Source organism: Takifugu rubripes, chromosome 1 (assembly GCF_901000725.2).
Source record: "Takifugu rubripes chromosome 1, fTakRub1.2, whole genome shotgun sequence".
In the NCBI taxonomy this organism is placed as follows: Eukaryota; Metazoa; Chordata; class Actinopteri; order Tetraodontiformes; family Tetraodontidae; genus Takifugu; species Takifugu rubripes.
The window spans coordinates 13,742,946-13,769,541 of record NC_042285.1 but is presented as its reverse complement, the minus strand read 5'-3'; the positions used below and the strand labels follow the sequence as shown (position 1 = coordinate 13,769,541).

At 45.9% G+C, this 26,596-nt stretch overlaps 1 protein-coding gene across 2 annotated transcripts; it reads right to left on the bottom strand.

The window, feature by feature from the left end:
• Positions 1-26,596, bottom strand: afap1l2 (actin filament associated protein 1-like 2). 2 transcript variants are annotated; one of them, XM_011606251.2, is made up of 20 exons: positions 26,306-26,596; positions 26,123-26,222; positions 17,350-17,478; positions 15,548-15,604; positions 14,017-14,108; positions 6,692-6,803; positions 5,967-6,178; positions 5,594-5,773; positions 5,408-5,494; positions 5,243-5,327; positions 5,058-5,162; positions 3,641-3,852; positions 3,044-3,189; positions 2,847-2,958; positions 1,792-2,037; positions 1,428-1,710; positions 1,020-1,193; positions 759-946; positions 479-679; positions 1-396 (listed from the first exon to the last, which is right to left on the bottom strand). In XM_011606251.2, exons 4-20 carry the CDS (start codon positions 15,579-15,581, stop codon positions 370-372), a joined length of 2,496 nt encoding a protein of 831 aa, XP_011604553.1. In that variant the 5' UTR covers positions 15,582-15,604; positions 17,350-17,478; positions 26,123-26,222; positions 26,306-26,596; the 3' UTR covers positions 1-369. The 2 variants fall into 2 exon arrangements, with proteins under 2 accessions (XP_011604553.1, XP_011604547.1); XM_011606245.2 differs by lacking the exon at positions 26,123-26,222.

The window sequence follows — 26,596 nt, the reverse complement described above, 5'->3', positions numbered from 1 at the left end:
TTGTCAGTACATATTTATTTGAATAAAAAGTGCATTTTTAGCTAGCAATACAAGCCAAAAGGCTGAAAAATGGTGTAAATATATTTACATCTTGGCTACCAGCATATATGGACCAAGCTACAAGACTCAAGTGGTTTTAAATGTTTGGCTGTCTGGAATGTCATTTTGGACGGGCCAACATACGACTACATGTGTTTTCCTGTGTTAGCAGTATAAACATACTACCACAGTCAGTATAGCTCTTTTTCCAGTGGTATTTGAGAAGCATTGTACACATCTGATTGGTTCTTTTATCATACAGAGGTTCTGATGAAGATGGCTTGGATGATGACTGTTGATTTCCGTGCTCTTGGGGGAACAGATTCACTTCTAAGTGGTGGATTTCTTCTCCCACTCCTGTTGACACAGCAGAGGATCAAATCTATAGAACCAAGGCGTGTGAAAAACTGGTGTTGGGGCCAAACGTGTCTGGTCTCACCTTCGCCTTCTGCAGCACTTTTCCTTTGGTGGCCATGATGGAGGCGGGTCTGGGTTTCAGCACTGATGCAGAATTGATGGGAGAGGCTGCGTCTGTGTTGCTGTAACTGTTTAATGGTTGGGATGTTGCTCCTGCTGCTGTTGTTGCTGTTGTTGAAGATGGCGATGATGTCTGGGAAGCGGAGGAAGCTGCTGCTCTACTCTAAAGTGGAAGAGATGTGGTTAAGAAGCAGCTCCAGCTGAGGAACGAGCCGGCGTTTGATGACAGACGTGGCACTAACCGTGAGTGACTCCTGCAGGCTGCTGTCTAGTGTGGTTCCCAACGTGAAAGGCCCAGACTCCACCTTTTTCAGGCTCTCCTTTACCTCCATGAGCCGGAGTTCCACCTCCACCCTTCGGTGTTCTGCCTCCCGACACTCCTCCTCCTTCTGTTTCGAACGAGCCTCCAGCGAGGCCTGCTGCTGGGGATCTGGGGACAACGGAGAGTCATCAGTTACACAGATCAATGAGGGATCGACGTGTACCGGGTGACGGGGTTGTACCGTGGCAACTGCCGAGCTCCTCCTTGATTTCCCTCTTTTCCCTCTTCAGGTTCGCCAGACTGGCCCGCACCTCCTCCCTCTCCTTTTCCAGGCGGTCACGCTCGTCGAGGTAGCGCCGCAGGTCCGCCTCTGTGCGGTTCTTGCCTAGTTTGCCTTCCACTGCACTGGGAGACCCTAGGAATATTGTTATTGTGTCATTTATAAGCTCGATCACATGCGTATATAAACATCTTTACAGTCCATCTCTGCCTGTCCACCCAAATTCTGGGTAGAATGTTTATTTGATCATTCAAGTAAAAGATTTCTTATCCAAAACCAGAAGCGATGTCACGCCACGTTTTTCTAGTGTAGTAGTGGTGAATTCCGCTAGAGGGAGCTGTTGCTGGTCAGCTCCACTGACATCCTCACCTACTGTATGGGCCTTGGGTCGCAGTGGTTGGGGACTCTGAGGGAACCCGGCAGCAGTGTGAAGGCCTCTGTGGACCTGCACCCCTGACGAGCTGAAGGCCTGTGGGATTCCCAGGCTGGATTTCTTAGGGGTCTCCTGACTTTGGGAGGAGGTCTTGAGTGGCTGCGCCTGGGCCTGGGGAGGCGTCGGTGTCTGGGGTTGCTCTTGTTCTGGCTTGTTGGTTGAGCTTGTCTTGTTTAAAACAGACGCTGAGTCAAGCTGAACAGGGTCAGATGGAATGATCTGGAATGGATTTTAGGGTAAAAGATGTCACAAAAGGTAAACATTTCCAATGTGGTGCCATATTGTAACACGCATGTTTACCTCTTTGATCTCAGCTGAAGGTTCCTCCACCTCCTCTGCTGAAACCTGCGCACAAGTGTCGTGTTTGAGGGTGGGGCTTTTATGCCCACAGGATGTGTGGAGGAAGGATCTGACAGGGAGCAAGTCCAGGTAAACCCTGTTTCCATCGGTTGACGGTTCTGTTCCCAAAGGGTCCTCCGAATCCTCTGGACATGCGTCATTCTGTTCCTGCAGATTACTGTCTGCCAGGCTGCTCTCTTCAGTATCCTGGAGGACACAGAAGAAAGAAATTAAGAGATACAAGTAGCCAGATGAATAACGTCAAAATAAAAACTTTAAAAAAAAGATCCATGAGCAGATTTAATCCAATCTAAAATATATATGTATGTTTATTTCATTAGTCAAACCTTGATTTATGAATGTCAACTTGTCTTTTAATTATTTATTTATCAGTTCTGCTGTGATGATTATTCTCACAACAGAGAGACTATGAATAATTTCACAAATGATTAAAGACATTGCAAATATTATTCAGACACTACTTGAAAGGCCTCAAAGGGAACAATCTGGTCCAGTTTAAAGGTTCTGCTGGTCAGGTTTGCAAAGTACCCAGGGGTAGATCTTCAGAGCAACGCGATTGAAATTAAAACTGAATCTCTGCAGCTTTAGATCCAAAAGAAGATCTTTTCAACCTGGTTCTTGTCCTTTAAGGAGAAGCACAAGAGATGAAGCTTCGCCTGAGGACTTGGACAGTAGATCCTCTCCTTGGCTGATAACGTTGCACATGTTGCACTGGGCTGACTGCATTTTTAACATCTTTCATTCTTTGTAATGTTAATCTGAAGTTCATCAACAGATTGTGAGAGTTACATTAATTGCTGCAATCCTAAAAAAGAGTAAGGGAAAAGATGCAAAAGTTGATCGTGTCGTGAGCCTGACCACCACTAATAGGCGTCCTGAATGGCGGTGCTGGAGGTCAGCAAGGTGGCAGGTTGGGGTGGTACGGAGAGCTGGGGGACACTTGCTAACTGCTGACACTTGTGGCTCCATTGGAGTGTCTAAATGCCAGAACAAACCTCTGGGTCGGCAGTAAACGCCACATCATCGTACAGCTCATCGGTGTTGTGAGGATTGGAGGGCAGCGTGTCAATGTAGGTGTTCGGCTCCGAGTACCTCCTCTGCATCAGACTGCAAAGACACAGATGAGCACAGAAATTTCCCCCCGTAAATATTCTGCCACACAGCAGCCAGATGTGCATGAAAGAGAGCTCACTATAGGGAAGTCCTGGCAGCGTTGACGATGGTGGAGATCCTCTCGGCGTTGACGTAGTCGTACGTGAGGTCCTCGGGGTCCGTCTTGCTCCCAGTCTGTGACAGCAAGAGGCCCAGCCAGTGACCCATTTCTGCAGATGTCTTGGCCTGAGAGACGGGAGCAACAGACGTATCTGCTCAGGTCATTTCTCCACGATTATTGATGGTTAACGCCACACAATCCTATAACACATACTGAACTACATCGCTGCTGTGCTTATAAAAAGAAATTCTATTGACTATTTTTATGTGCAGTGCAGCATGGTGGTACAAACACACACACACACACACACACGTAACCCTGTGCTAACATAAATCATGCAGACTGATGAAAGTGATTTGCAGAGGAGGATGAGATGGGATTACACATTCCCATAAGTAGCTGTCAGACCGTCTGCGGTAAACAGCAGCTCAGGAAAAGCAACACGGCGTCACACCAGATTCAAACCGTTGGTGGAAACTGAGCTAAATAACTGTAATTGCGCCCAGCATATGCGGGCTAGCCACACAACCACAAACATTGGCAGCGGGGCAGCAGGAAACGTCGGCGGTTGTCTACCTCGAGGGTGGCCACCTGCGTGCCATCCATGTCTATCCTGAAGGAGTACAGGTGCTCCGGGCTGGGGTCGGCCAAAATATTGCATCTCTCCAGGGTCACGGCCGGCTGGCTCACTTTGTTCTTGCCCTTGTCCTGGTAAATCCACAGCTGCCCGTTCTTTATCAGACACCAACAGGTACGCCACTGGCTGTTTACCAGGACGTTGAGGTAGCCTGAGGAAACAGGAGGTGATTTAAGACAACTAATTATTGTAATTGCGTGGCCAAAATGTCATGAATTTTATCGAACAGAGCAACAAGCACAGAAACTCAAAGACGGATATTCACAGTAACAACTCGGGAGAGAACATTACATTTGCATTCAGAGTTTAGTCTTTTAGCAGACCTTTTTGTCCAAAGTGACTCGAGGTGAGAGACACAATCAAGCCGCCAAGCAATTGAGACCTATGTGACTAAACGACAACCTTACAGTCCTAAACTAGCGGTTATGAGTGCAGCTAGCAGCTAAGAGTGCAGAGGGAGTGAAGAGGGATATAAACAGGAGGTGAAACGAGATGGGGTGAGAAAAATGAGTGTTGTTAGGAGAGCAGGGGCTTCTGGGAAGAGCTGTGTCTTCAAGAGCTGCTTAAAGGAAGAGAGGGCTGCCCCTGCTGACAGAGCTGGGGAGTAGTCAGTGTGGGAGACCACCATGCCTTGTTCCAGCAGCTGGGGGGCATGCTGGGGTCGGAACGGCCCGATTGATTCTGATCTGGGGGAGAGAGGCTACATGATCAATAAAACTTCAGTTGATCATCAATCATGACTCCAAGATTTCAAACAGCCTTGTTAGGAGCAAGAGACAAGGCGTTATTTTTGATGTCTGTTAATGTCATGAATGATTGTTGGCTCAGTTCTAGCAAGGTTAGGTTAGAGGTGGCGGTCCTGCATCATGCAGATGTGTCCCAAAGACAGTGGGAGATCTTATCCTGACTGAAAGAAGATATAACAGGTAACCAACACCTTAAATATAATGCTTTATTCCTGGCCCAATTATCATGTGTGTGTGTGTGTGTGTGTACATTTTTGGGGAAGTCAGGAACCTCAAAGGGCTGTTTGAGGGCTAAGACATGGTTAGGTTAGTTAGGGTTAGGGTTGGGGTTAGTTCGGATTGTTATGATTAGGGTTAAGATCTGGGGGAAATGCTAATTGGCAGCGAATGACACAGATCTCATTTAAACGTATAATATCTTAAAGCATCTTAACAGTCTAAATATTGTCCCCTAATCTTACCCACCAATTGGAGAGACCATAGTTAGCTGCTGGTTACTGATCAAGGACAACTGTACAGACAGACAGCCCTTTCCGAAGTGGCTCGCACGAACACCTTGATGACGGAGAATCCGTGCCCTCAAACGACACGCGTGCACGTGATCACTCACCTGAGGTGTCCACGCATTTCTCTGGGTTTTCTAACGAGGACGACTTCTTCTTCCCGAGGTTCATGAGGTTGCTCAGCATTAAACCCGGACCGTATTTTTTCTTCACTGTGGAGGAAGTCAAGGCACGGTCAGATCGCCGTGGCAACAACTGAGCTCGCGCAGCATTTTGTAACTAAATGATTCACCGTCTTTGCTGTCAGACGTTTCAGCGTGACTGTCGGTGCTGCTGCCGCTCTCTGACGCCACCGAGTGCCTCTCGCTCAGCTCTCCCTGGACGTTCACAACAACAGAAGTATAAGTGGCGTCCTATCGGCTTAGACAACGCACGGAAATGTTCCGAATAAGCACACCTTTGTGCAAATGAGCCTCGGGGAGTCAAACCCAGAGAGCTGGGGGTCACAGTTTTCTGCTGGCTTTGGACTGATCTCCTGAATTACCTGATGAAGATACGATTGAGTGTTTCATCACAATTTAACATTGAACACAATTCGCACAAAACATCTCCGTGACCTCAGCCAGTGAGTTTGAAGGATTACCCTGAGCCACTGCTCCGTTTGCTCCTTGCTCTGTAGCGCCAGCACGATGGCCTCTGCCCCCACTGGAATGATCTTCAGTTTGTGCTCTTTCCTCTTCAGCTGTTTCTCCTTGTGGACAACGATGCAGCCCAGCAGACTCACGTCCAGCAGCGGCGTCTGCTCCTTGGAGCTCTTGTAACACTGTGGGAGGCAAAGTGACGGCATCAGCTTTACAGTTCTTTTTCCCCTCTTAGCTCCAGTCTTTTGACAGAAAGAAAGTAATTGAGGGCAAAGTTCTCTTTGGATGATAATCAAAGTATGACAGAAGGAATGTGTGAGAGGAAATGTGCAACAATCTCTTTTTTTAGGCCCGAAGCCGAGGTTCTGCACCCACCAGCAGCCGGTGGTCCTTGATGACGCAGAGCTGCTTGGCCCACTGGCCCAACCACTTCTTCCTCCACAGGAAGGCGCAGATGCGAGCGTCCTTCATCAGCTCAATGGAGGCTTCTGCCGACGGCCACTGGTGCTGCGTCGATGGCGACTTTCCTCTGGTCACTTCCTCCTCGTCATATGACTCGTAGGAACTGCTGACTGCTTCCCCGTCATCTGAAGAAGCAAGATTCAGAAAAGCGTTGCCGTCTCTGACTCTACTTCCTTGCAATTCAGCCACGAAAGCTCTGATGACGATGGTGTTAGCGTCAGTTAGCGTCAGCATGCACGATGACTGGGTGCTGATGGCGGCGAATGCCTCGACACTGAAGCACGGCCATGTGAACATACTGATTCAATGACATCTACCCCTGCTAATAACAGCATAGACCGCACTGTCAGAGTGCTGCACTCGCATCCGGGACCCTGAGAGGAGGCCCAAAGTACAAAGTACAGATCCAAACAAAACCAAGGAGAGGAAAAACAGAAATAAAGAGGAAGCTTGGAAAGTTTCAGAAAGGAGATTAAAATAGAGAGTGTCAGTGTGTGTGTGGGGGGGGGGTTCTTCCTCATATATGTATGAATTTGCACACTGTAATCAACCATTTGGTGATCATCCTGCTTACTCTGAAAGTGAGTGTTGGGTTGTGTCTAGCGTGGGCGACAGTTGGGAGGGATTCTGCTTCTTACCGTTGAACGTTTCCCCGTAAGGTTGAGCCTCCTCATAGTAACTCTCTGAAGCATCGATACAGGCTGGGACAGGAGCTGCGGGGAGGGGGAGTGGCTCATGGCCCACCAGCCCCTGAGGGAGGACAAGGACAGGAGGGAATGTTAGATAGTGGAGTGGGTCCACGTGTAAAGGTTGAGAAGCATCTGATGGGCATGCCAAGCACCTACAGTGGCTGTAGGGGAACAAAAAGTATTCTTTCAACTGTCAACTAGAATTTACTGTTCAGAGGCTCATCATTGGTAACATAATTAGAGCTAAGCGCTGGGATTAAAAACGTAGACATTCATGTCTGTTTGTCCAGTTTGAGCTGCTGTAGAAATGTGGCAGAACAACATACGAGAAACCATAGTTCAAAAAGTCAAAGTCATTCTTCCGCAGTGAAAGTAAAACCAAGATTTTTTTCCCCTAGAAGTGAGAGAATTTATTTATGTTTAGGATCTAAATGGCGGCGAACACGTCTGGCCCTCCCTCAGACTGAAGCTAATTTGTCTGTCGGGCCAGATGTACGTCGGGAATTCCTCCAGTCACCGATGCTCGTCTGAGTGGCTGACATGTGCACCAACTATCAAGGGAGAGCGTATCTGTGTGTGAGCGTGGAAGAAAGTGAGGCTGCACAAGTATTTGAATGTTTATGTATGTGTGTGTGGGCCTCGTGGTTTTCCTGAAATCCATCAGCAGTCTGGCTTTACTTCTGCCTTTTTTACTCCTCTCCTGTGTGGCACAGGCTGTCTGTGGCTGCCCCGTCTCATACAGCACGGAGGGACCAGACTCTCAGACTTTGGCCTAACTTTTATGATCTCTAAAGATCTGCTGCACCATCTACAGATCTGGTCTACACTCTGAAATCACCCACAGTGCACTAACTGGGGAGTTTCCATTGCTCTACCCAATTCAGTGCACTCAGTATATTTCATAATGCATTAACAGAAACTTATAACCGATCAGGCCCACAAGATACCACGATGGTCGCCCAATTGTTCCCAGCAGGTATGTTGAAAAGGTTTTTATTAATTCCGCTTTACTTCCGGGTCATGCAGCCCACTGACTTTGTGCAGTACTAACTGAATGGACACCACACAACCAATATTATTAGAGGGACTTGCTGGAAATAATGGATACATTTAGACACACACTGACCACATATTATATCCCGAATAGCATTAAGTTCTCTGATATTTTCAGGTTGGGTGTTAATTAAATTAAGATTGTACAGGGACAACGATTCATTATTCAGCTGAAAGTTTCAGTCTAATAGAAAATAATACAACAATTCTTCTTCTTCTATGTATACACAACCACTGCTTCCTTACCAAGCAATATATCCCATCATCCTTTCTGGTCACGCATGAAAAGTCAGACATGATGATAATTATTAATAATGAAGTTAATTATTACAGACAAAGTGGTCTTTCAACAAACAGCTAGTGGGTGTCTTCAATACAATAATCACTAATAAAATTTACAGTGACTGACAGCGATCAGTAACCATTATAAGAGACAACGACAACGGAAGTAGCTCAGGCGAGATCACACTGCTCTGGGCTAAGAAGCAGAAGGTTCTTGGTTCAAGCCCAGGTATAGACAAAAAATAAAAGGTTTTCTGGTATCCTTGAGCAAGCTGCTGGATCCCCTGACTCATGGCCGGGATAGATTTCGGCATCCTCTCCGAGATGCAGAAAGGGATAAAACAGTCAAGAAAATGAAATGTTTAAATCATGACGATGAGTGTCTAAGTGCAGTAAATAACACACACACACTTGCACACAGTGCAAGAGATTATTCCCCTAATCTCACCTGGTGATGCCTGATAAGACTGGTTTTGTCTGCACAGTAGAATTTAGACAACCATCTTTCCAGTGGAGAGAAGGACGGTATTAAGGGACAGATGAAAAGGAGCATTCTGGACAAGCTGATCCCATCAAGGAATTGCTCATTCTTTTTCTCATTCGACACAAAAGTGCTGTGAGGACACAGCTCATGCTGTATATTCACAATATTTATTGAACTTCGTGACGCCCCACTTTATATAGAACAAAAAATTCATTTCTTCTGTCTTAGGTTTCCTCCCACCAGTTAAATGAACTGTCTGTAGTCCTCCATTTCACTGCCTTCTCCCCCCAAGGCTGTCACATTCTCTGCAAGATCAGAGAATTCCCAAAGACAAGCCATAAGCAGAAGAGCTCCATTTATCATGCAAAGAGAGTTGGAGGGAGGCTGGTTCTGTGCAGAAGTATGAGCTTTCACAGAGTTCAACATCTTGAAGTAAGTCAAAAGATCAGAGTTTGTTTTTTTTAAGGGTGGAGATGAGTCGGCCAAGATAGCCAGGGTGTCTCTCTAGCACAGCAACTTCACATACAACAAAAGTGCTTCCCCCCATGCAGGCCAATGAGCTCACCTCTAGCAGGCTGAGTCAGTCCATGCAGAACGGCTCCAAAGCCAATCGTGTTCAGATCTGTCCATTTGACACTCTTTGTCATTATTCTTTCCACATCACAGCAGCATTTCCAGTCACAGACTGAAGATGGCTGACAGAGGTGATAAAGACTGTGTGGAGACATGTGTTGTCACCAATGTTTGAGGAGCTACAGAGCGGTTGGGGATTTTCTTTTATTATGCAAAGATCAGCAAACACCAGTGCCAGAATGTTACACGGCTGCCAGTTTCCCTCCTCTTCAGTGATGCAATGCCGTGTTATTACACAATGTAAACCAGACGGCCCCAAAAACCACTAGTCTGACGGTGCAACAGTTGCATTCCACTGAGGTGCACGGCACCATCTCACCCATAGTGCTCACGCTGGTGCGTGTGCACATCAGCAGTTTAGAAATGAAAAACAGGGCCCGCATTAATGAGCAGTTTGCAGTTGTGACCACATCTATAGGGTCCCACTGCATTCCTACGCATTTATGACTCTAATCATAAACACAAACTCCTCTCGGTAGTTATAGAAATGGTAAATAATTATACGCTGCCAGGCCGTGTGGATATCTCAGCCTCAACAGACAATAGTAGCAAAGCCTTATTTTGTCTTTTGCACAAGCTGACCCAACTTCAGCAGCATAGAATTGAAGTCACAGTCATTTATGTTTTATGGTTTTATTCCAAAGAACTACATGGGTTCCATACCAATACGCAGGTGGAGATTATGTATTTCATATCATATGAGCATCATGGAACCTTCTGGATGCTAATAAGTCAGGAATGAACAGAAGTGCAGTTCCATAGCACAGTCCATGAGACTTTGAGTACATTAATGTGGGATATGATAGTTTGTTGATGAAAATCATGAGGGCAAATTGTTCCACATGTGTTTTCATGCCAACAGAGAAAATCCATAGAGGCACTCCTTCCCTTCATATAATGTAAAGAAACATAGAATGCTTTTCTTCAGACAGGGAAGGTCTTTGACTAACAGTTTTGTGCCGGTTCATTTAGCAAAAGAATTCCAGAACAATTACTTTATTTAATTGTTGGAGCTCATTATTTTACAAAGTGATGAGTGTGTTATGTGGTCATAAACAAGTGACTCTTTCTGTTGTGACTCCAGAAGTTGGTCTGACAGCAGCACGAAGCTCCTGGACTGATGGAGACGTTACAGCAAACGACCTGAGTGTGCACGGAAAACATGGAAGTTCAGGCATCTGTTATTAATTAAAAGCAAAGGGCCATGCATTCCAGAGCCCAGGAGCCCTCCTCCCGACCGCCCACCCGGCCTTATCTCTAGTTACTTTCTCTTTTATTCTCCTTCACTCTCATCTTTAAAAAAAGAAGGTAAGTCAGCCTGTTTTTGGTCCAGGGCAGAAGAGGAGTATACTGAGTCAGGTCAGACCTCCTGATAGAACAGAAAATTGGAAATACCCACAAACACACACAGACGGAGAGACACCTTCACAACACTGGGGAGATGGACTGGACTGAGGAGTCGGAGGACAACTAACAATGCAAGGAAAGTGGGGCGGTGGAGGAGGCATAGGGGTGTGGTGGAGGGGCTCTGACTAAAAACAAAAAGTCAAGAACATGGAAAATCCCCAGTTTCCATGCCAAGAGTCTGAAATCACACACACATACACTCCCAGCCTGCTCTGAGAGCCGACAACAGCGGAGAAGTTGGCGAAAAAAACAGACAGTAAGCTTTGCTTTGTCTTTTCTGGTCAGTCATGCAAAATCAGAACTATTCCAATTGCAGTCAAAGGGCGGATAAATCATATAAAAGAAAAAAAGAAAAAAAAGCTGCTTCGCTGAATGATGGGAACAGGAATTTCACATGGTCGCGCTCATTCTCTACTCATTTTTCCATTACTTCCCTACTTGGGGAATATCTTGACCCCAGAAACCTGTCTATGTTTTTCAGTTCCACAGAAATGGCACGCGTGATACGTTCAAAAAATGTATGTTGTACGAAAGCGAGGGGGTGGCAGGCAAGACGAACAGGTCGGTAATAACCCGAGTTACGTGATTACCGGTATATTGTAGTCATGATAATCATCAGCTGGTTGCCACATCGCTGGATACTGAGCGCGTCAACAGTTTTTCTCTCTGCCTGACTCCAGCAAGTAGCTCAGCAGCTATCTATAGACCAGCTCTATTTTCAGAGCGTGCAGACAGGACGCCATGGAACCCTACAAACCCTCATTTAGCGTCCAGCTCGATGGGAAAAAACGACCGATTTACACTTGAGTCATGCTTTGTTGTTGCTCAAGAGACCATCTGAAGAACCAAAGAAACTGAGATTAACGAAGCTCATGGAAGTCCCAGAAGTGGCAGGAGTCCATGGGGGGATTCAAGCAGAGAATGCGACCCTTGATCCGGAGCAGCGAGACCACCAGGCCGGCTGGGTGAGCGTGAAAGTGGAGGGCAGTCGGTTCGCAGTCGAGCGGTCTTTACTGGCGAGGTGCAGCAGCTACTTCTGCGCCCTCTTTAGGTCAGGGATGATAGAAAATCACCAGGACGAGGTCCACCTGAGAGGAGGAGTGAGCGCACGGGGTTTCCTGATCACCCTCGCTGTCTGCAGGGGGGAGGTTCCCACCCTCAGCGACCCGGACGAGCTTGTGGAAGCCGTCGAGTGTGCTGCTTTCCTGCAGGTTGCCTGTCTGGTGCAGCATCTGTGTGACATCATTGACACGGAGAACTGCCTCTTGCTTTATGACGCCGCCTCGGTCTTTGGGTTGCATACCCTCTACCGAAACGCCGCTCTTTTCCTCCGGGATTCTTTTGATGATCTGAAGGAAGCTGCAGAGGGCAGCCTTCCTCCCGCCCTCATTGAATATTCCCAGTCATTGTCTCCCGCTTCCTACATTGCTATAGGCACGCACTCGCCTTCCGTGGAGCAGCTCCATGACTCCTTCAGGGTCGTTTGCTACCTTGACGAAGAAGAGGGAGAGTGGAAGCATCTGACCGACCTCCCCCGTCTGTGCAGCACCTCCTTGGCTGGAGTCGTGGTGCTTGACAACTGTTTGTATGTTGTCGGAGGAGTTTATGGTTACGGGAAAGACGCCGTGGACGGCGGTTTCTGCTACAACCCCGATTCGGGGGTTTGGACCACGTTTCCGGGGCCCCAGCAACCGAGATATAACTTCACTCTGCTCGGGCACAGCGGAAGACTGTACGCAATCGGCGGCGAGTTCCAAAAACAGATCATCTCCTCGGCTGAGAGTTACGATGTGGAGACGGGAGAGTGGGCATTCATACAACATGCGCCGCGGCCCGTCGCATCCACAGCGTGCGCTGTTGCCAGACGGCGGATATTTGTTTGCTTCTGGAAACCGCCGGACACCACCGACATCTACGAATATATCCCTGTGAAAAACGAGTGGAGACTGGAAACCACTATGATCAAACCTCAAAGCTACGGACACTGCATGGTGGCTCATAGAGACAACCTGTACGTGATGCGCAATGGGCCTAGCGACGACTTCCTGCGGTGTCTCATGGACCGCTACAACATTACAAGCGGCCAGTGGACAGCACTGCCGGGACATTACATCAACAGCAAGGGGGCGCTGTTCACTGCAATGATAAGGGGCGACTCTGTGTTCACGGTGAAGCACATGCTAACTCTTGAATACACCATCACTGAAGGTGCATGGAAACCCCGCAGACAGATGAAGGGATTTCCAAAGAGCGGTTCACTTTGGACATGTTTGCTCAGGCTACCCAAGACGGGACCAGTTAGCCCACAGCTGGGAGCAGATGGAAAGAACGGAGGAACGGAGGGTTTGGGGGGGGCTACGAGTCCACAACTGTGACATTCATGTCAGGCTAAAACAACCTCCCATTTTTAGATTTCTGAACTGGAATAATTTTTAGATTACAAGTGAAGTGAAACAAATGTTTGGCATTTGAATTTGAACACACACACACGCACACACACACACACACACACACACACACACACACACACACACACGCACACACACACACACACACACACATGTACAACAGTTGCTCTGATTAGCAACAGCTGGTACTGTGGTTTATATTAGGAGAGGCCACTCTGTGTGTGTGTGTGTGTGTGTGTGTGTGTGTGGGTGTGTGCGTGTGTGTGTGTGTGTGTGTGTAAAGTTCAAAGACACTGATGGGATATTTTAAACCTCCAGTTCCCTCCTGTTTTGGTTTTTTTCTGTCAGTTTCACAGTAGGACGGCACTCTCACCTTTGGAAAGGCACTTCTCCCACGGTTGTTGCCGCCTGAGCAATTGAACAGCTGATTCTGTTGAGAATAGCTTTTACAAAACCCGGGGAATGTTTTTGGCTTGTGAAACTACGAAGGGGATCAGTCGATCTGTGTTAAAATGTGACAACAATCAAATCTGGTATGCTCTTAAACCACGACTGCATCGCAAAGATCATTTGAAAACTGGGACAGTGGGACCTCTATCCGTCAACTCATCTGTCAGTTGCACTTATCCTCAGGAACTTCTGGAAGTAGTGCTAGAACTTTCCCAGCAGACCTTTAGAGCTGCATCATAGTAAGTTAGCTTATGCGAGTGTTGCTGTCAAAATCCCTGTAGCACTTGGGTCTGTCACAGACTGGGATTATCAGAGAAAATGCAGAAATATCTCATTTACTGTAAGACAATACCAACAGGCTATTAATTAGATCTGAAGTTGGAATTTGATTTGGGGCTCTTAATGTTTCCCATGCACTTGAGCGGAGCTCAGCAACTCTACTGGGGTCAATTATGCTGTTGGCATTCCCACCACAATGGCCCAGGCTCAAAACGCTGCACAAATCAAGCCAAATCACTTAAAATAATAACCCACACATTGATGCTGGAATCACTTACCGTTCTGGGGGGTGGTAGCTCTGGAAGGCTCTTCTGTGGGACTGGGACATGCTTTGCAGCTCTTCCATTGACCTGGCCATCTGATCTGTTATCTAGGTAGAGAAAAACATTGAGTCGTTGCTCATTAATAGGAAAAGGTGCGACAAATTCTGTAGATAGAATCTGTATGAATGTATTTCTGGATGTTTTGATGGCTGCTGCACATGCTGTGAAAACAGAACCTTCCCTGTTAGATAAGATGACTGCAAAGCACAAATAAATACAATTCTTATTACAAAACACCCAGTTCAAGATAAGTTTAGAGTAATATGTTGGTGAATTTGCCCAATAATTACAACTGAGATAAAAAAGAAACCTTGGTAACTTTACCATGAGGTTAAATAAAATGGTAAAGCTACTTTCCCCACAGTACAGGCTAATTGTAGTAATCATTTCAAGGTGCTGATTTTATTTGATCTGACAAAGCCAGGCTTGTTGTTTCCCCCTGCTTCCACCAGTTATGCTAAGCTAACCTGATATTGTGAAGGCTGGCAGTTAATGTTTAGCAGGCGGACAGCTCTGAGGGGGGCCTGAACGCTATCGACACGGAAGCAAATAAGCATTCCCTTAACTGCCTGTAAACCAGTAGAGCAAATAGGGACCATAAAGTAAAGCACAGAGTTGGAGGTTTTACAATGAGATTACAAATGCCAGAAATATGTTATCTGCTTTCATTTCTCGTCCACCTCATCAGTCCTTCACTCAATTATTCCAGTTTAGGGCTCTGAGCTTTTGGCAGGCCCTGTCTGATCTTGTACCCAAAACACAAGCCTCATGCAAAAAAACTCTTATTGAAACCAAGAAGGCCATCCTACTGATAACACTGTCGTGATCATGAGATGTTTGGGGCATCTACACCTCCTTCTGCTGTTCTCCTAACAGTTTCCGGCTCCCGGGTTGCTCAAAACAGAAAAACTTGTGGCCTTGCGGCATTCACAGTTAAAAACCACATTCTTCAACTCTGTCCAAACAAAACAGGTCACTCTCAGATGCTGAGCGGCTTCGAAGAAGCAGGCAGGAAATGGGGGGGGGGGGGGGGGTGCTGGGAGGTGGTGTTGGGTCAGTGAGTGGGTGGGGGGTGCTTCTCTGGCTGTCTGCTCTTCATTTAAATGGTGTCAAAGCATCGAAAGAGCAGTAGCAGGTTTTATTGTAGCGTGGTTCAGTTTGTTATTCATTCTAGAACACACATGCTATACATTAGAGAGGTCATGAAAAAGGGGTTGTACATTTGAGATAGATAGATAGATAGATAGATAGATAGATAGATAGATAGATAGATAGATAGATAGATAGATAGATAGATAGATAGATAGATAGATAGATAGATAGCATTTTAGCTGTCAGTCATTAGCTCACACCAGTTAGCTAGCTGTCTGTCTGTCTGTCTGTCTGTCTGTCTGTCTGTCTGTCTGTCTGTCTGTCTGTCTGTCTGTCTGTCTAATGGCAGAGCGCGAAAGGAAATGTGAAATCAAACAATGGAACAGTTTCCCACCTTTGTCATCTTTGTTGACGATGACTTTGTTCATGTAGATGTATTCCTCATCTGTACCTGCAAGGAAACAGGAGAAGTTTAAAGGGTGTCGCGAGGTTAATGAGGCACAGTTGTCTTATCTCTGTCTTTGTGCCGTCTTCAGGGCCACCTTGTTGTCTGACAACCCCGTCCGGTGTTGCTTTGCTCTCCGTAGTGACTCTGGGGTGTAAGACCCACTGCGGTGGTGTGAGTAAACTTTAGGAGAGAGTGTGACGTGTGGATGCACCCTGAAGTTGTACCCACGTTCACGACCAATGTGGATGATTGTGGATGAGTAGCGGCTGATTCTGACCTACTGGTTCAATATTCAGTCCCAGGTTGCCTTTATATGATGTATATATTTATTCTAACTTATCAAGTTGTAGTTTTACAGATATAATCTGTCATGACCTCAACATTTATAATAACATTATAGGATCTAACTAGTGACCCATGACCAAAGGTTTTATACTAAGGAGGAACGTCACCCAAACAAGAGTCCTATTGTGCAGACAGACGCTCCATTATCGTCACCCACCTTCACCATGACTGGCATTCTCAGGACATTGAGAAAACCCTCTGCAGATAGAGCGCTGCCATACAGTACGTGGAATTAAAATGGAAACAACAAGCGGCTTGAACTCCGGAATCTTCTATTTGATGATAAAGTACTTCAGTGCATCTCTTTATAGGCTCTGTGGGAGTACTGTTATGATTTAGGCAGCAGATGATGAAACTTTGTGTCATACAGGACGGCTGAAGTCAGCAATAAGAGAACACCAAACAGTCTGCTGGGCTAACTGGCTAATTACAAGCTGATGAAGACGCTGCTATAACTATTCCAGCATAATGTGTCTTTACCCAATGGTTAAATGCGTGGGTTTCCTCTGGTCAGTGGAGCCGGCTCTGGGGATCCACTCCGGAGGTGCAGCACAGTTTTGGGGAAGGTTCTTTCATTAAATTAAATATTTTAGCTCAGTTTATAGCCCGAGAGGAAATCAAACAAAAGTGGAACAGCGCTGCGGTGAAGGGTTTTCCTTTGAAATCGATATCGTGAGGTGAAACTCAACTGAAGAATAAGACAATGTTTTGCCTGTACAGTGAAAACAGACTTTTCAGGGAACACAGAATGAAAAGCTATTTATAAAGCCACGCTCAAAGGAAGTGAGCATCCCCAGAGAATAAATGTGGCTTCGGAAAAATGATACAGCTTGGAGCCAGGAGAGGAAGTATGGGGAGACGAGTACGGGACCTGAACATGGAAAAGCGCGACTGCTTGTGTGTGTGTCTGTGTGTTGGGAAGCGATGGCGTGTGACAGTGTGTGAGATGGAGAGGAAGTTGCAGAGCCTATAAAGTTTTATTTAATCCACCAAAAAAAAAAAAGAGAGTAGCGTGTGTAGAAAAAAACCTCTCAGTTCACTAAAATTGAAAATTAAAATTGAACTGAACTTTTGTGGCTGCGTTAATCAGAAGTGAGCCAATTGCAAATTTAAAAAGGGGCTTTCAGTTAACTCAGATTTTCAGATATCTAAATATATCTCAGTACATACATAGAAACCAGGAAGATCAACATATCTCCTACTTCCATACTCTGAGGCACGACATCCTCTCAGTGCTGGTTCAACTCATCCACATCCTCCAGCTTTAAATTAATCCTCATCCTTGTAGTGTTATGATATAAAGTATATAAAGATATAAAGTTTTTTAAGGCTAAGAAAATGTGGAAGTCGTCCTCACGGAGGCAACTTGATATCTTAGATAAAACTCTGTTTGCTTCCTTTACCATTGGAGGCTCTGTAAGAGTAGAGCAGGTCAGACAGCAGGCCTTTCTGGATGGTGGCATTCCCGCTCAGGGTCTCGTTGTCCAGGATGAGCAGGAAGCGGTGGAGCTCCACCAAGAGCTGGTCCAGCACTGGAAGAAAGCACAGACCAAAGAGGGTCAGCAGTGGAGGAATTATTTCAATCCCCAATGGTTATGATAGGATTTCACACTTCGGCATGTAATATTAAAACACTGGCTTTTAATGATACGCGCTGCTCAGCTCCTCTTAGAGGAACAAAGAGAGCAAGTCTTTGAAGTTCCCAAAGAGAAAAAAATGAAGTCTGCACGATCTTGCCTTCAGATGCCAAATTCGCAGTGATACAGGGACAGGGACGGCCCTGGCAGCGGTCGAAGACCAGTCATTGGGTGAGTCTCACCCTGTTGCTATTGACAGTTGCGAGCCTGTTTGAACTTGTTTTGGGAGTTTGGTGAAAGGTCAACTCCAGAAGAGGGAGGAGCCTGGGGCCTGAGGCGGCGACTGGGTGCAGCCCACACACATCCTTCAGGGGTCAGCGCTGAGCTCACGGCCTTCTCCCTTCTGAGGAGAGCTCTTTGTGTTTGGCATCAGTGTCTCTCAGACTCATGAATAGGCTCCTTGCTACAGTGGGCCTCTGTGTGTGAAGACTTCGGTAAAAGATGAGACGGGGGAAGAGGGACATTATTAAAAGGGAAAGCTCGAGGGAGCAGTGTCACAGTGCTCTGGAATGCCTGAAACCCCCTAACAGAACGCGGGCCCTTTCATGCATTGTAGGTGGAGATTCACCTTTACTTCCCCTTGGCTAATAATTTAATTGTGAAATTCATCTCTTTGTTGATTTCTTTTTATCATTTCTTCAATCACAATTAGCTACAATGTGATGCCCGGAGATGCAATTCTGCACCTTTATTCCATTTACTGCATCATGGCCGACTTATTTCCTGCCCTACTCTACTACACCGACTTGAGGTCGACCCCCCCCACCGACCTTTTTTCCCCGATCTTTATATTTAAAAGAGCTTCATTACAACATGTGAACACATTACTGAATCACTGCAGCAGCATTTATCCAAGAGCCTGTGCATCAATAAATGACAACACGATGTTATCTGAGAGTCTTTGGTGAACTACGGAAACACTTCTCTTGCTCGATTGGTGCGGCTCTGAAGCTTAAAAAGGGTGTAACTAACTTTGCATACAAGAGAGTGAAAATGAGGACGACCTCTCTCTTAACCCTCAACTAGGAAAAACTGCCAGGAGCAGCAAAAAAGGGCTGCGATGAAATAGGAAATAATGACAGTAGATTTTTTTCCCCCACTTGTCAGCCTGTGATAAATTGCGCTAATTTGCGTTACTATATTTTGGGAAAATTGTTAGCCAGAGTTGCAAACAAATGTTTACTCCAGTAATTTTGTCTCCTTATTTTTGCCTAGAGGTTTGTGCGCTGTAGATGTGGTGGATCATTTTGAAGCGTGAAGTCCTGAATTTAGACAGCTGTTGTGGTGCAATCTGTTGCTCCATTATTAATCGCCCTGCAGAAGTGGACCTTTGATACACTGCATCGTCTGTGTTTTCATAACGTGGTAAGGATAATTTCTCCCAACAAAGAAATCTCTATAGAGACTTTGATGCAGACATTCGTCGTCATCAGGCCACGACACTTCTTCCTGACTATTTTAAAAAAAGAGCTTAAGATTTTGAAAACAAAAATAAATGGATGTGAAAATCATCTGACAAAAATGTAACTCAAATTGCCAAAGAATAAATCACAAACCACACTGACTATTATAAGAAGTCTATTTCGGTGGCTCCTTCCGGCGCTGACGGAGCCTTGTGGGAGAATGTTCTCCATCCTCCTCTCTATACGCCCTCACATCAAAGAACCGCAGGGAGAAATTTCTGCAAAATAAGGTGTCGTAACCCGGTAAGCTTTGCTTCTTGGACATGAGGGGAGGCTTTCCCAGCGCTACAGCAAGCAGGGAGTTTAATGACTCCCGCTTGAGCTGAGTCAACTTCTGCGGAGAGGCCACTGTGGTAGGAGGGTCCCACCAAATCAGCACTGGTCTGCACACAGATAGATGACGCACACGACTCACAGGCAGCTCAGATAATGAAAATCAGCTTCCACCCTGATAAATACACACTCATACATACACACAGAAAAAAAGAAAAACCTTAAGCTTTGGCTCCTTGGGCTGTCGCTGATCAAAACACAATTACTCTCATTTCCACTCAACCATTGTTTAGCTGCTCGTGTTTGGCTGTCCGGTATAAATCTAAACATTTTTCCAGCTTCTCCCCCACATGTGTTTGCAGAGACTGACTCCGCTGGCCTTTGGCATTGGGGGACCCTGGGAAAGCAAGTCAGCTGACGGGACAGGGAGGTCTGCGGCAGGCCGTCTCAGCAGGCTACGGGTTGGCCGAGCGCCCGCTGCACATCCAGCGGGCGGCCACAACTTCCACAGCATAAACAACTCCCTTTAGAACGGGGGCCAAAAAGAATCGGAGACCATCGGCCAGAGCCAGAACAATTAGGTGTTTTTTCGGATGAGGAAAGACTTGACAAGGGTGAGTAAAGTAATTGCAAAATACAGAGAACCATTTCTGAGAGTAAATAGGTCGACTTAAAGGTTCTTATTTTATGCGCAGGAGTAATTTACTTTGATTCCCCCCAAGAGAAGACTGAGATGTTCCCGTCCTTTCAATGCATCCGGAATAGTGTCATTTGTGGTTTACATTCTCTCTCCTTACATTTATGTGGATTAGCGTGCAGAAATCGCAGCGGCTGACTTTCTCTAACCTTGTGCTCCCCCTCCGCATGGAGAGATGATACTGAAATACTGATGTTTGTTTTATGCGCACGCACGCTCAAGATCATATGAGGATTCCAAACAAAGCTAACTGAAAGCACATCTAGAGTAGGTCGGCTAAGAAATGAAAAGGACAAAAATAGTTCTGCAGTTGATGGGTCCATTTTGAAATCATTTATGAATAAAGGCTTTCCATTAAAAGAAGAGGAGAGGGGCTCTGGAATGGAGTCTGTTTCTCCTTGTCAAGTTTGAGCAGATCTTTAGCTGCACAAGGGGAGGTCTTGTCAGGACTCTGGCAAAGATTTATTCAGACAAGCTTGTGGTTCTGCACCAGCAGTGATAGGACAGATCCTATCTTAGCAAAAAATACCACAAGACTTATTCATTGTGTCAAATTAAAGGGAGAATTGTGGGAGAGTAACATCTGATCTTTTTTTCTGGCAAAAAAAAGTAGTATAGTGTAGTTAAATCCCTTTGTGGGAGGGTGTCTGAGCCTATCCCAGCAGGGTCCACCCCTGGATGAGTCCCCAGCTCATCCCAGGGCAACATGTGAATATTTGGGGTTCAGCACCTTGCTCAAGGGTATCTTGTCAGTGATCTTAGGGTGACCTGGCACCTCCCCCTGCTAACAAAGCACCCCCCAAGTTTTGTTTTGGTTTGCACCAGGGCTTGAACTGAGAACCCTCTGCTTCTCATGTAAGTGCACGGTGCTGCACTTCCTATGACGTCACATCCTTTCCACCACATTCTGGGTCCCATCAGACTGATCAGCAGTCATATTTGCTGCACATAGGCAGATGTGGTTGTCATATCAGCGAGCATATGACAAAGCATAGTCAGGTATCAAACACAACGTAAAAGGTGATTAATCTCCTCAAAAGTGAATGTTGCAGCCAAACAGGCACTTCTATAAAAGTAGTATTAGCAAAATAAGAAGTAATCTTATTTTAGGATGAGCTGCCTCTCGAAAATGTTCATTTGGATAACATTTTTTTGCACAGCAGAAAAAGTCACAATGACTTATTCAATACATTTCCACTTTATTCTCTTAAGCAGGCTTCATTTTCACGTTTCACCCAGCCTTCATCTGTCTCTGATGTTTCTCAGGCCATTGTGGTTTCTGATGTTTTCTCTGATACAGTTTCTGTGCTGCCGTCAGATCGTGTCTTCGATCAGTGGTAGAGAAAGATAAGGTCCACTGTATCTCTACATATAACACTGCAAAGGAAACGGCTGAAACCATTAGAAACCTAACCAGCGAAGCATTTTCCCCTCCCTTGAATAACAATTTGTAAAACAAACACGTTAGCTTTCCGTGTTTAAATGGCGCTCTCAGCTTCCTCAGTACAGACAGTTTATGGTTTTTCAATTTTAAAAAAATGTATCCATCTGTGGAAAAATAGCTCGCTTCTATTTAATGAATATTCTACAAGCAGCCCCAACAAACCTGTATTTTCTTGCCACATCTAGGAGCTCAGCGTTGATATCTTGGACTATGTTGAGCGCGACAGTGCTCAGCTTCATTCACAGGCTCAGTCCCAGGTCACTGTTCCCACCTGACATAAATCTGCTATAATTCCAGACCCCAAACAGAGCAACATCAGCACAGAGTGACCAGTTTTAGCCCCTTTGATCGACACCAACGCCACTATGTCTACAGAACCATTAGATCCACAGAAGTGCCACAGCCTCTACATGAAACTGTCACCCCTCAGCCAGAAAGGGGCATTGGTGAGGACGTTATTCATCAGCCCCACATTCTACACAACAATCTACTGCAAGATGGGCTCTAAACTTGGTCCAAAAGGACCCATCACTGATTTAATGGCTGCTGGAACCTGCCAGGGTCTCGCAGCACACTGAGTTCAGCAGTGGGGCAGGGGCAGTGTGGACATGGCTGAATTAACTCAAGCTGTGTTGTGATATTATTGTCATAGAAACCCAAATAAATGAAAAAAAGTGGATGTCAATGACTTCAGCAGTGGGGGAGATGAACAGTAATATAAAGCAGCTTTAGAAAACAGGGACAACTGACATGAGACAACTGAGAAGTAGAGCTCAGAAAGGCGCTACGTCACACAACAAGGGCATTAAACCACATTTCTTTGGGCTTTAAAGTCCAGGCAAATGCATTAGAGTTTGTATACTGAGAACTAGCAAAATCTCTCACTCTGTCTGTGCCTGCGAAAACCATTTCAGCCCAGTACTGTAGTGACTGGAGCAGCAACCCCTCCTCCTCTGCGAAGAATTCCTTCAATTTGACATTTATGGACTCCTTCAGCGCACTTCCGAGCCAACAGTCCTGTCTACACAACAGCTACAGCACGGCGCTCTATGGGATTAAGATTCACTGCCGTCCTCAACCACAACGCTTGGATTGACATGACTCAGTACGGTGGAGATAATGCCGATAAAGAACCATGGTGATGGGAATCTCACGGGTCTCCCTTGCCTTAGTGGACACTCCGGGACAGTTGTCACCTCATCCGGCCGGTAAGCAGTTTGACCACCAGTTTGACCACTTATTGGTCTGAGTGCAGGGGTGGCCTAAGAGAACATGGATCACTTTGAATAGTTACGAGTCCATCCAAACTTTTCAGCACACGCAAAGAAAAAGATAATTTATCACTTTATAGTCCAGAAAATAGTTTTCTATTTACTGTACCTGCCATAAAATACCAGACTTCCAGACAAAGTTCACCTCAGAAATTCTTTTCCTTTATCTTCCCTCTGGCCCAACAATTTATTCATGTCTTTATTCCCCTCATGCACTGTTTCACAGCTCCCCCTCTGATCGGTACCTCCTTGAGTTTTATCAGCTGAAACATGCTAATGGCCTAGAAAAGTGCAACTACAGCTATTTTGTAGGATGGGACCCAGCATTGGAACACGCATTAGGATTCAGCGTGCATTAATGCTGATCCTGCAGCTACGGGCCAGGCTTATGCTGCTGATGACATTTGATTGTTTGTAGGTGTGCAAAAACAATGGAGGAAGTGAGAAAAAGTGCAAACCCGAAAGTGAAAACAAAGTGTTCAAATAGGGGATCACAGTTGTCTCTGATTGTCTAAAAATCTGGCCGACACATCCCAGTGGTGTAGGTGGAAGACAAGGCACGGAAGGAACCCAACATTTTTTTGCAAATGAAAAATATGGAAGCCATTAACTCAAGGTAAAGAGCGCATGCATCCATTAATGCTCACGGAAGCTTAGCCTTTCTCTCTTTTAGATCACTTTAGTACAACAGTTACAGGTATAATCCTACAGGTATTGGAGCAGGTAACTCCTTATCGTCATCCCTAAAAAAACACTCTAGGCAATGAACATTCATTAAAAATGTCCTAAACCTGCAAATAAAAGGTGCCATAGGAACACACAGACTCCTTGGTGTTTAAAAAGCCTGAAGCGAGGAGGTAGAGGAGACTATGTGGTTCCACCTCCTCCTCTTAATGTTGCACCCTGCCTGATTGTCTGTCTCCTTACATTAGGTCGCTCCGTGGGGCCCCGCTGAAGCGTTCTCTGAGGTGTGCATGTGCTATATGCATACATGCACACATACTTGCACATGACATACTTGCACATGACCACGAAACCACCAAGCATCTCATCAAACAATGAATGGTTGAGAGACCAACACATTTTTTTAGAGCTTCACAGGGCTCTGCATGGGAAAGTAAGCAACAAACTCGAATTAGTCGTTGACAAATGAAAGCTAACTAGCAACGCCACCTCAGAGTCACCCACATAAAAGCTCCTCTGCTTGGTTATTATACCACAGTTACATGACCAGGAGGGCTGCAGGGAGAGTGAGAACCAAAGTGTGAGCATGTGTGTGTGATTAGTCAGTAGGCTCCGGTTTTAAGTACCACTTCCTTCACTTCCTACCTGGTGAGAAAAAGAATCCAACAATGCAGCTCTGATCAAGAGCTCCTGAATCCAATAAACAAAGCCGCGTTTGATGTGTTGTAAAGGAACAAGAGAAAAAAAAGGCCACATATCAGGAAGACCGTCTTTCTTTTCATCATTTTTATAGCCCGGTCTAGCTTCCTGAATTACGCACGCTCCCCGTTGGCAGTTACAGCCCCTGGTAGGTGAACCAGCAGACCCCATGCCAGCCTTGATGGCCTGAATCTTAGCCTGCGCTCTGCTTAGTTAAGGAGGGGAGGTCAAAGTCTCTAAACCTGCTGACTCGGACATACTTACCACATGGCACTAAAAAGGCGTCTTTAAAACTCGGTTCCTACTATGACGGATTGCAGCGCGCACTTAACTGCATCCAACAGTTCCGGAAGCAACACCGCTATGGGGATATCTGACTCATTAGCATTAAAAATAAAAACAACAGCTGGTTGTGATAGCGTGCACAACATCAAACAGGATAGAGTGAATGCCATGAAACTGCACAGTACAGCACACATCAGGTGTTGTGTTGCTACACCAAACGGCGCCCACCAACAGTCCCTGAAACTCTGGCTTGATTCCGAAAAGTTCCCTTTGTGCCTAATGAATAAATTCAAATGTGTCTGTTGTTCTACTTACGTTTGTTTTAAATTTTACTTGGGCTGAAATCACTGTTAGAGAAGACGTTTGATGCCGCAAAAAAGAAAGAGAGACACAGTTCAAGCAGACGTTGGGGATTCAGAATAGCATTAAAAAAAGGGATGAGTTGGAAGAAAGAAGAGGAGGGAAATAATGGAGAAAATTCTGCAAATAAATTATTTTTACAGCCATGCTGGGAGAACTCCTGGGGGCTATAATCAGGGGAGCACCTGCAGAATATGGAAATGTATAAGAAATCTTTATCACACAGCAAAAGACAGCTGCTTGCTTAATCCGGAGGTCAGACAGGATCAGCAAGCCCATCTTTTCTTATTTAAACTACAGGTGAAACTGGCTTTCTGGCAGCAGGCTAGAAATGCTGTGACGCAAAGTCCACTACACAGCCGATGGTTTCACTGGAAATTCCTGTGTTTTCCTCCGCTCTACCTCCTCCTACAGCTGCCAGCAGCTGTTAGCGCCTGTCTCAGCGATCTGTCGCTGCCAAAGAGGACACAATTTACTTCTCAATCCAGGACCCCTGAGCAACTCTTTCCCCCCCGACTCCACGCGCCCCTAAACTTCTCACGAATGGTGATTCATAAATGCTCCTTCTGCAGAAGTCTGGAGTTCCTCCAGGGAAGTGAATTAATGAGCTTTTGTAGCTTTTTCGGATGTTTAGAGATAAATAATGTAAATGCTGGGATCTCAAAGACAGCATGACAGCTGCCCTGGTGGGAAATGGGATATTGTTTCCCCAGAAAGTTGCAACATTTCAGTTTGTTTTCCCCTGTTGAAATCTACAATTACCTTGGAGCCAAACTAACACACGACCAAACCTGGCCAAGCATCCTTTTGCTATCAAATCTTTCAGGTACATCGACATATTTTGAGTCTCGCCACCAATTATTGCTTCAGACTTCTCCCACCACTAGGAGTAGACACCTCTGTGGTCAGCTGCTTGCAACACTCTAAGACAAACAGAAGAGGCAGTTAATCAGCTGGAGAACAGGAATGTTGCAGCAAGAATGCCTCCATTCAGTCGCTGATGATCCTGTTCCAGTTCCTGTCGCTGTTGCTGTCAGTCTGGTGGCTGCGGACCACTGCTAATCCAGACGGATTATGGTGTTTTAAATCATATTCATCAGAGCAATGCGAGGTCCGAGTCACAGCCGACAACTCCACCAACACTCACTCAAACGTTGTGGCTCAGATTCTTTGTTGTTGTCCATCTGGGTGCATTAAGCAGATTTGCTTGTCTCTCACAGACAAAAAAAAAGAAAAAGAAAGACAGACAGGAATTTGGGGAATGCCGTGAGAATAATGTTGCCGTTACTGGATTTCAGCCGTGGCCCAAAGTGTAAAGTCAGGAGTGATTTGGGGATATTCGTATTCATGTCTCAGTATTCACCTGCACAGGAATCTTAATTGTCAGCACCAGCAGGTGACCAACAGCAGAACCCAAAGTCAACCAACACAAACGCCAGATTCTTCTGTAAACGACTCATCGCCTAAGAAAAAAGGCGAGGCTGTTAATGTCAGCCTGGCTTTCAGAAGCCTGCATTAGGAGAAGTCAACAAATCCTCTTTCTTACCTTTGTGCTTCTCCATTCCCTCGCAGTTTCACCTTTGCGCTCCTCGCCGTTCTCTTCTCATAAAATCAATCAATCCAGAGGAAACGGGGGAAACGCAAGGAGAGGGAAAAGTTTGCAGACGCGTTCCCCTCTGCGCAGGGACAGCCAACAGCTGGAGGCGAACGCAGCCAGTGTTCGACAGTACAGTGACCGACTAGCTGACCGACTGGCTGGCTGGCTGAGTGACTGACTGAGTGACTGGAGAGTTTGCCTCTTTACACGGAAGAACAGCGCTCCTCTCCAGCCCACCGC

What these genes read in the sequence shown, in the direction of transcription:
- afap1l2 (XM_011606245.2), bottom strand. An exon ending in TTACGGGGAAACGTTCAACG is followed by an intron (nt 6,179 to 6,691) that starts GTAAGAAGCAGA and finishes TTGCTTCTTCAG; the next exon opens with ATGACGGGGAAGCAGTCAGC. An exon ending in GGAGCTCGGCAGTTGCCACG is followed by an intron (nt 947 to 1,019) that starts GTACAACCCCGT and finishes CGTTGTCCCCAG; the next exon opens with ATCCCCAGCAGCAGGCCTCG.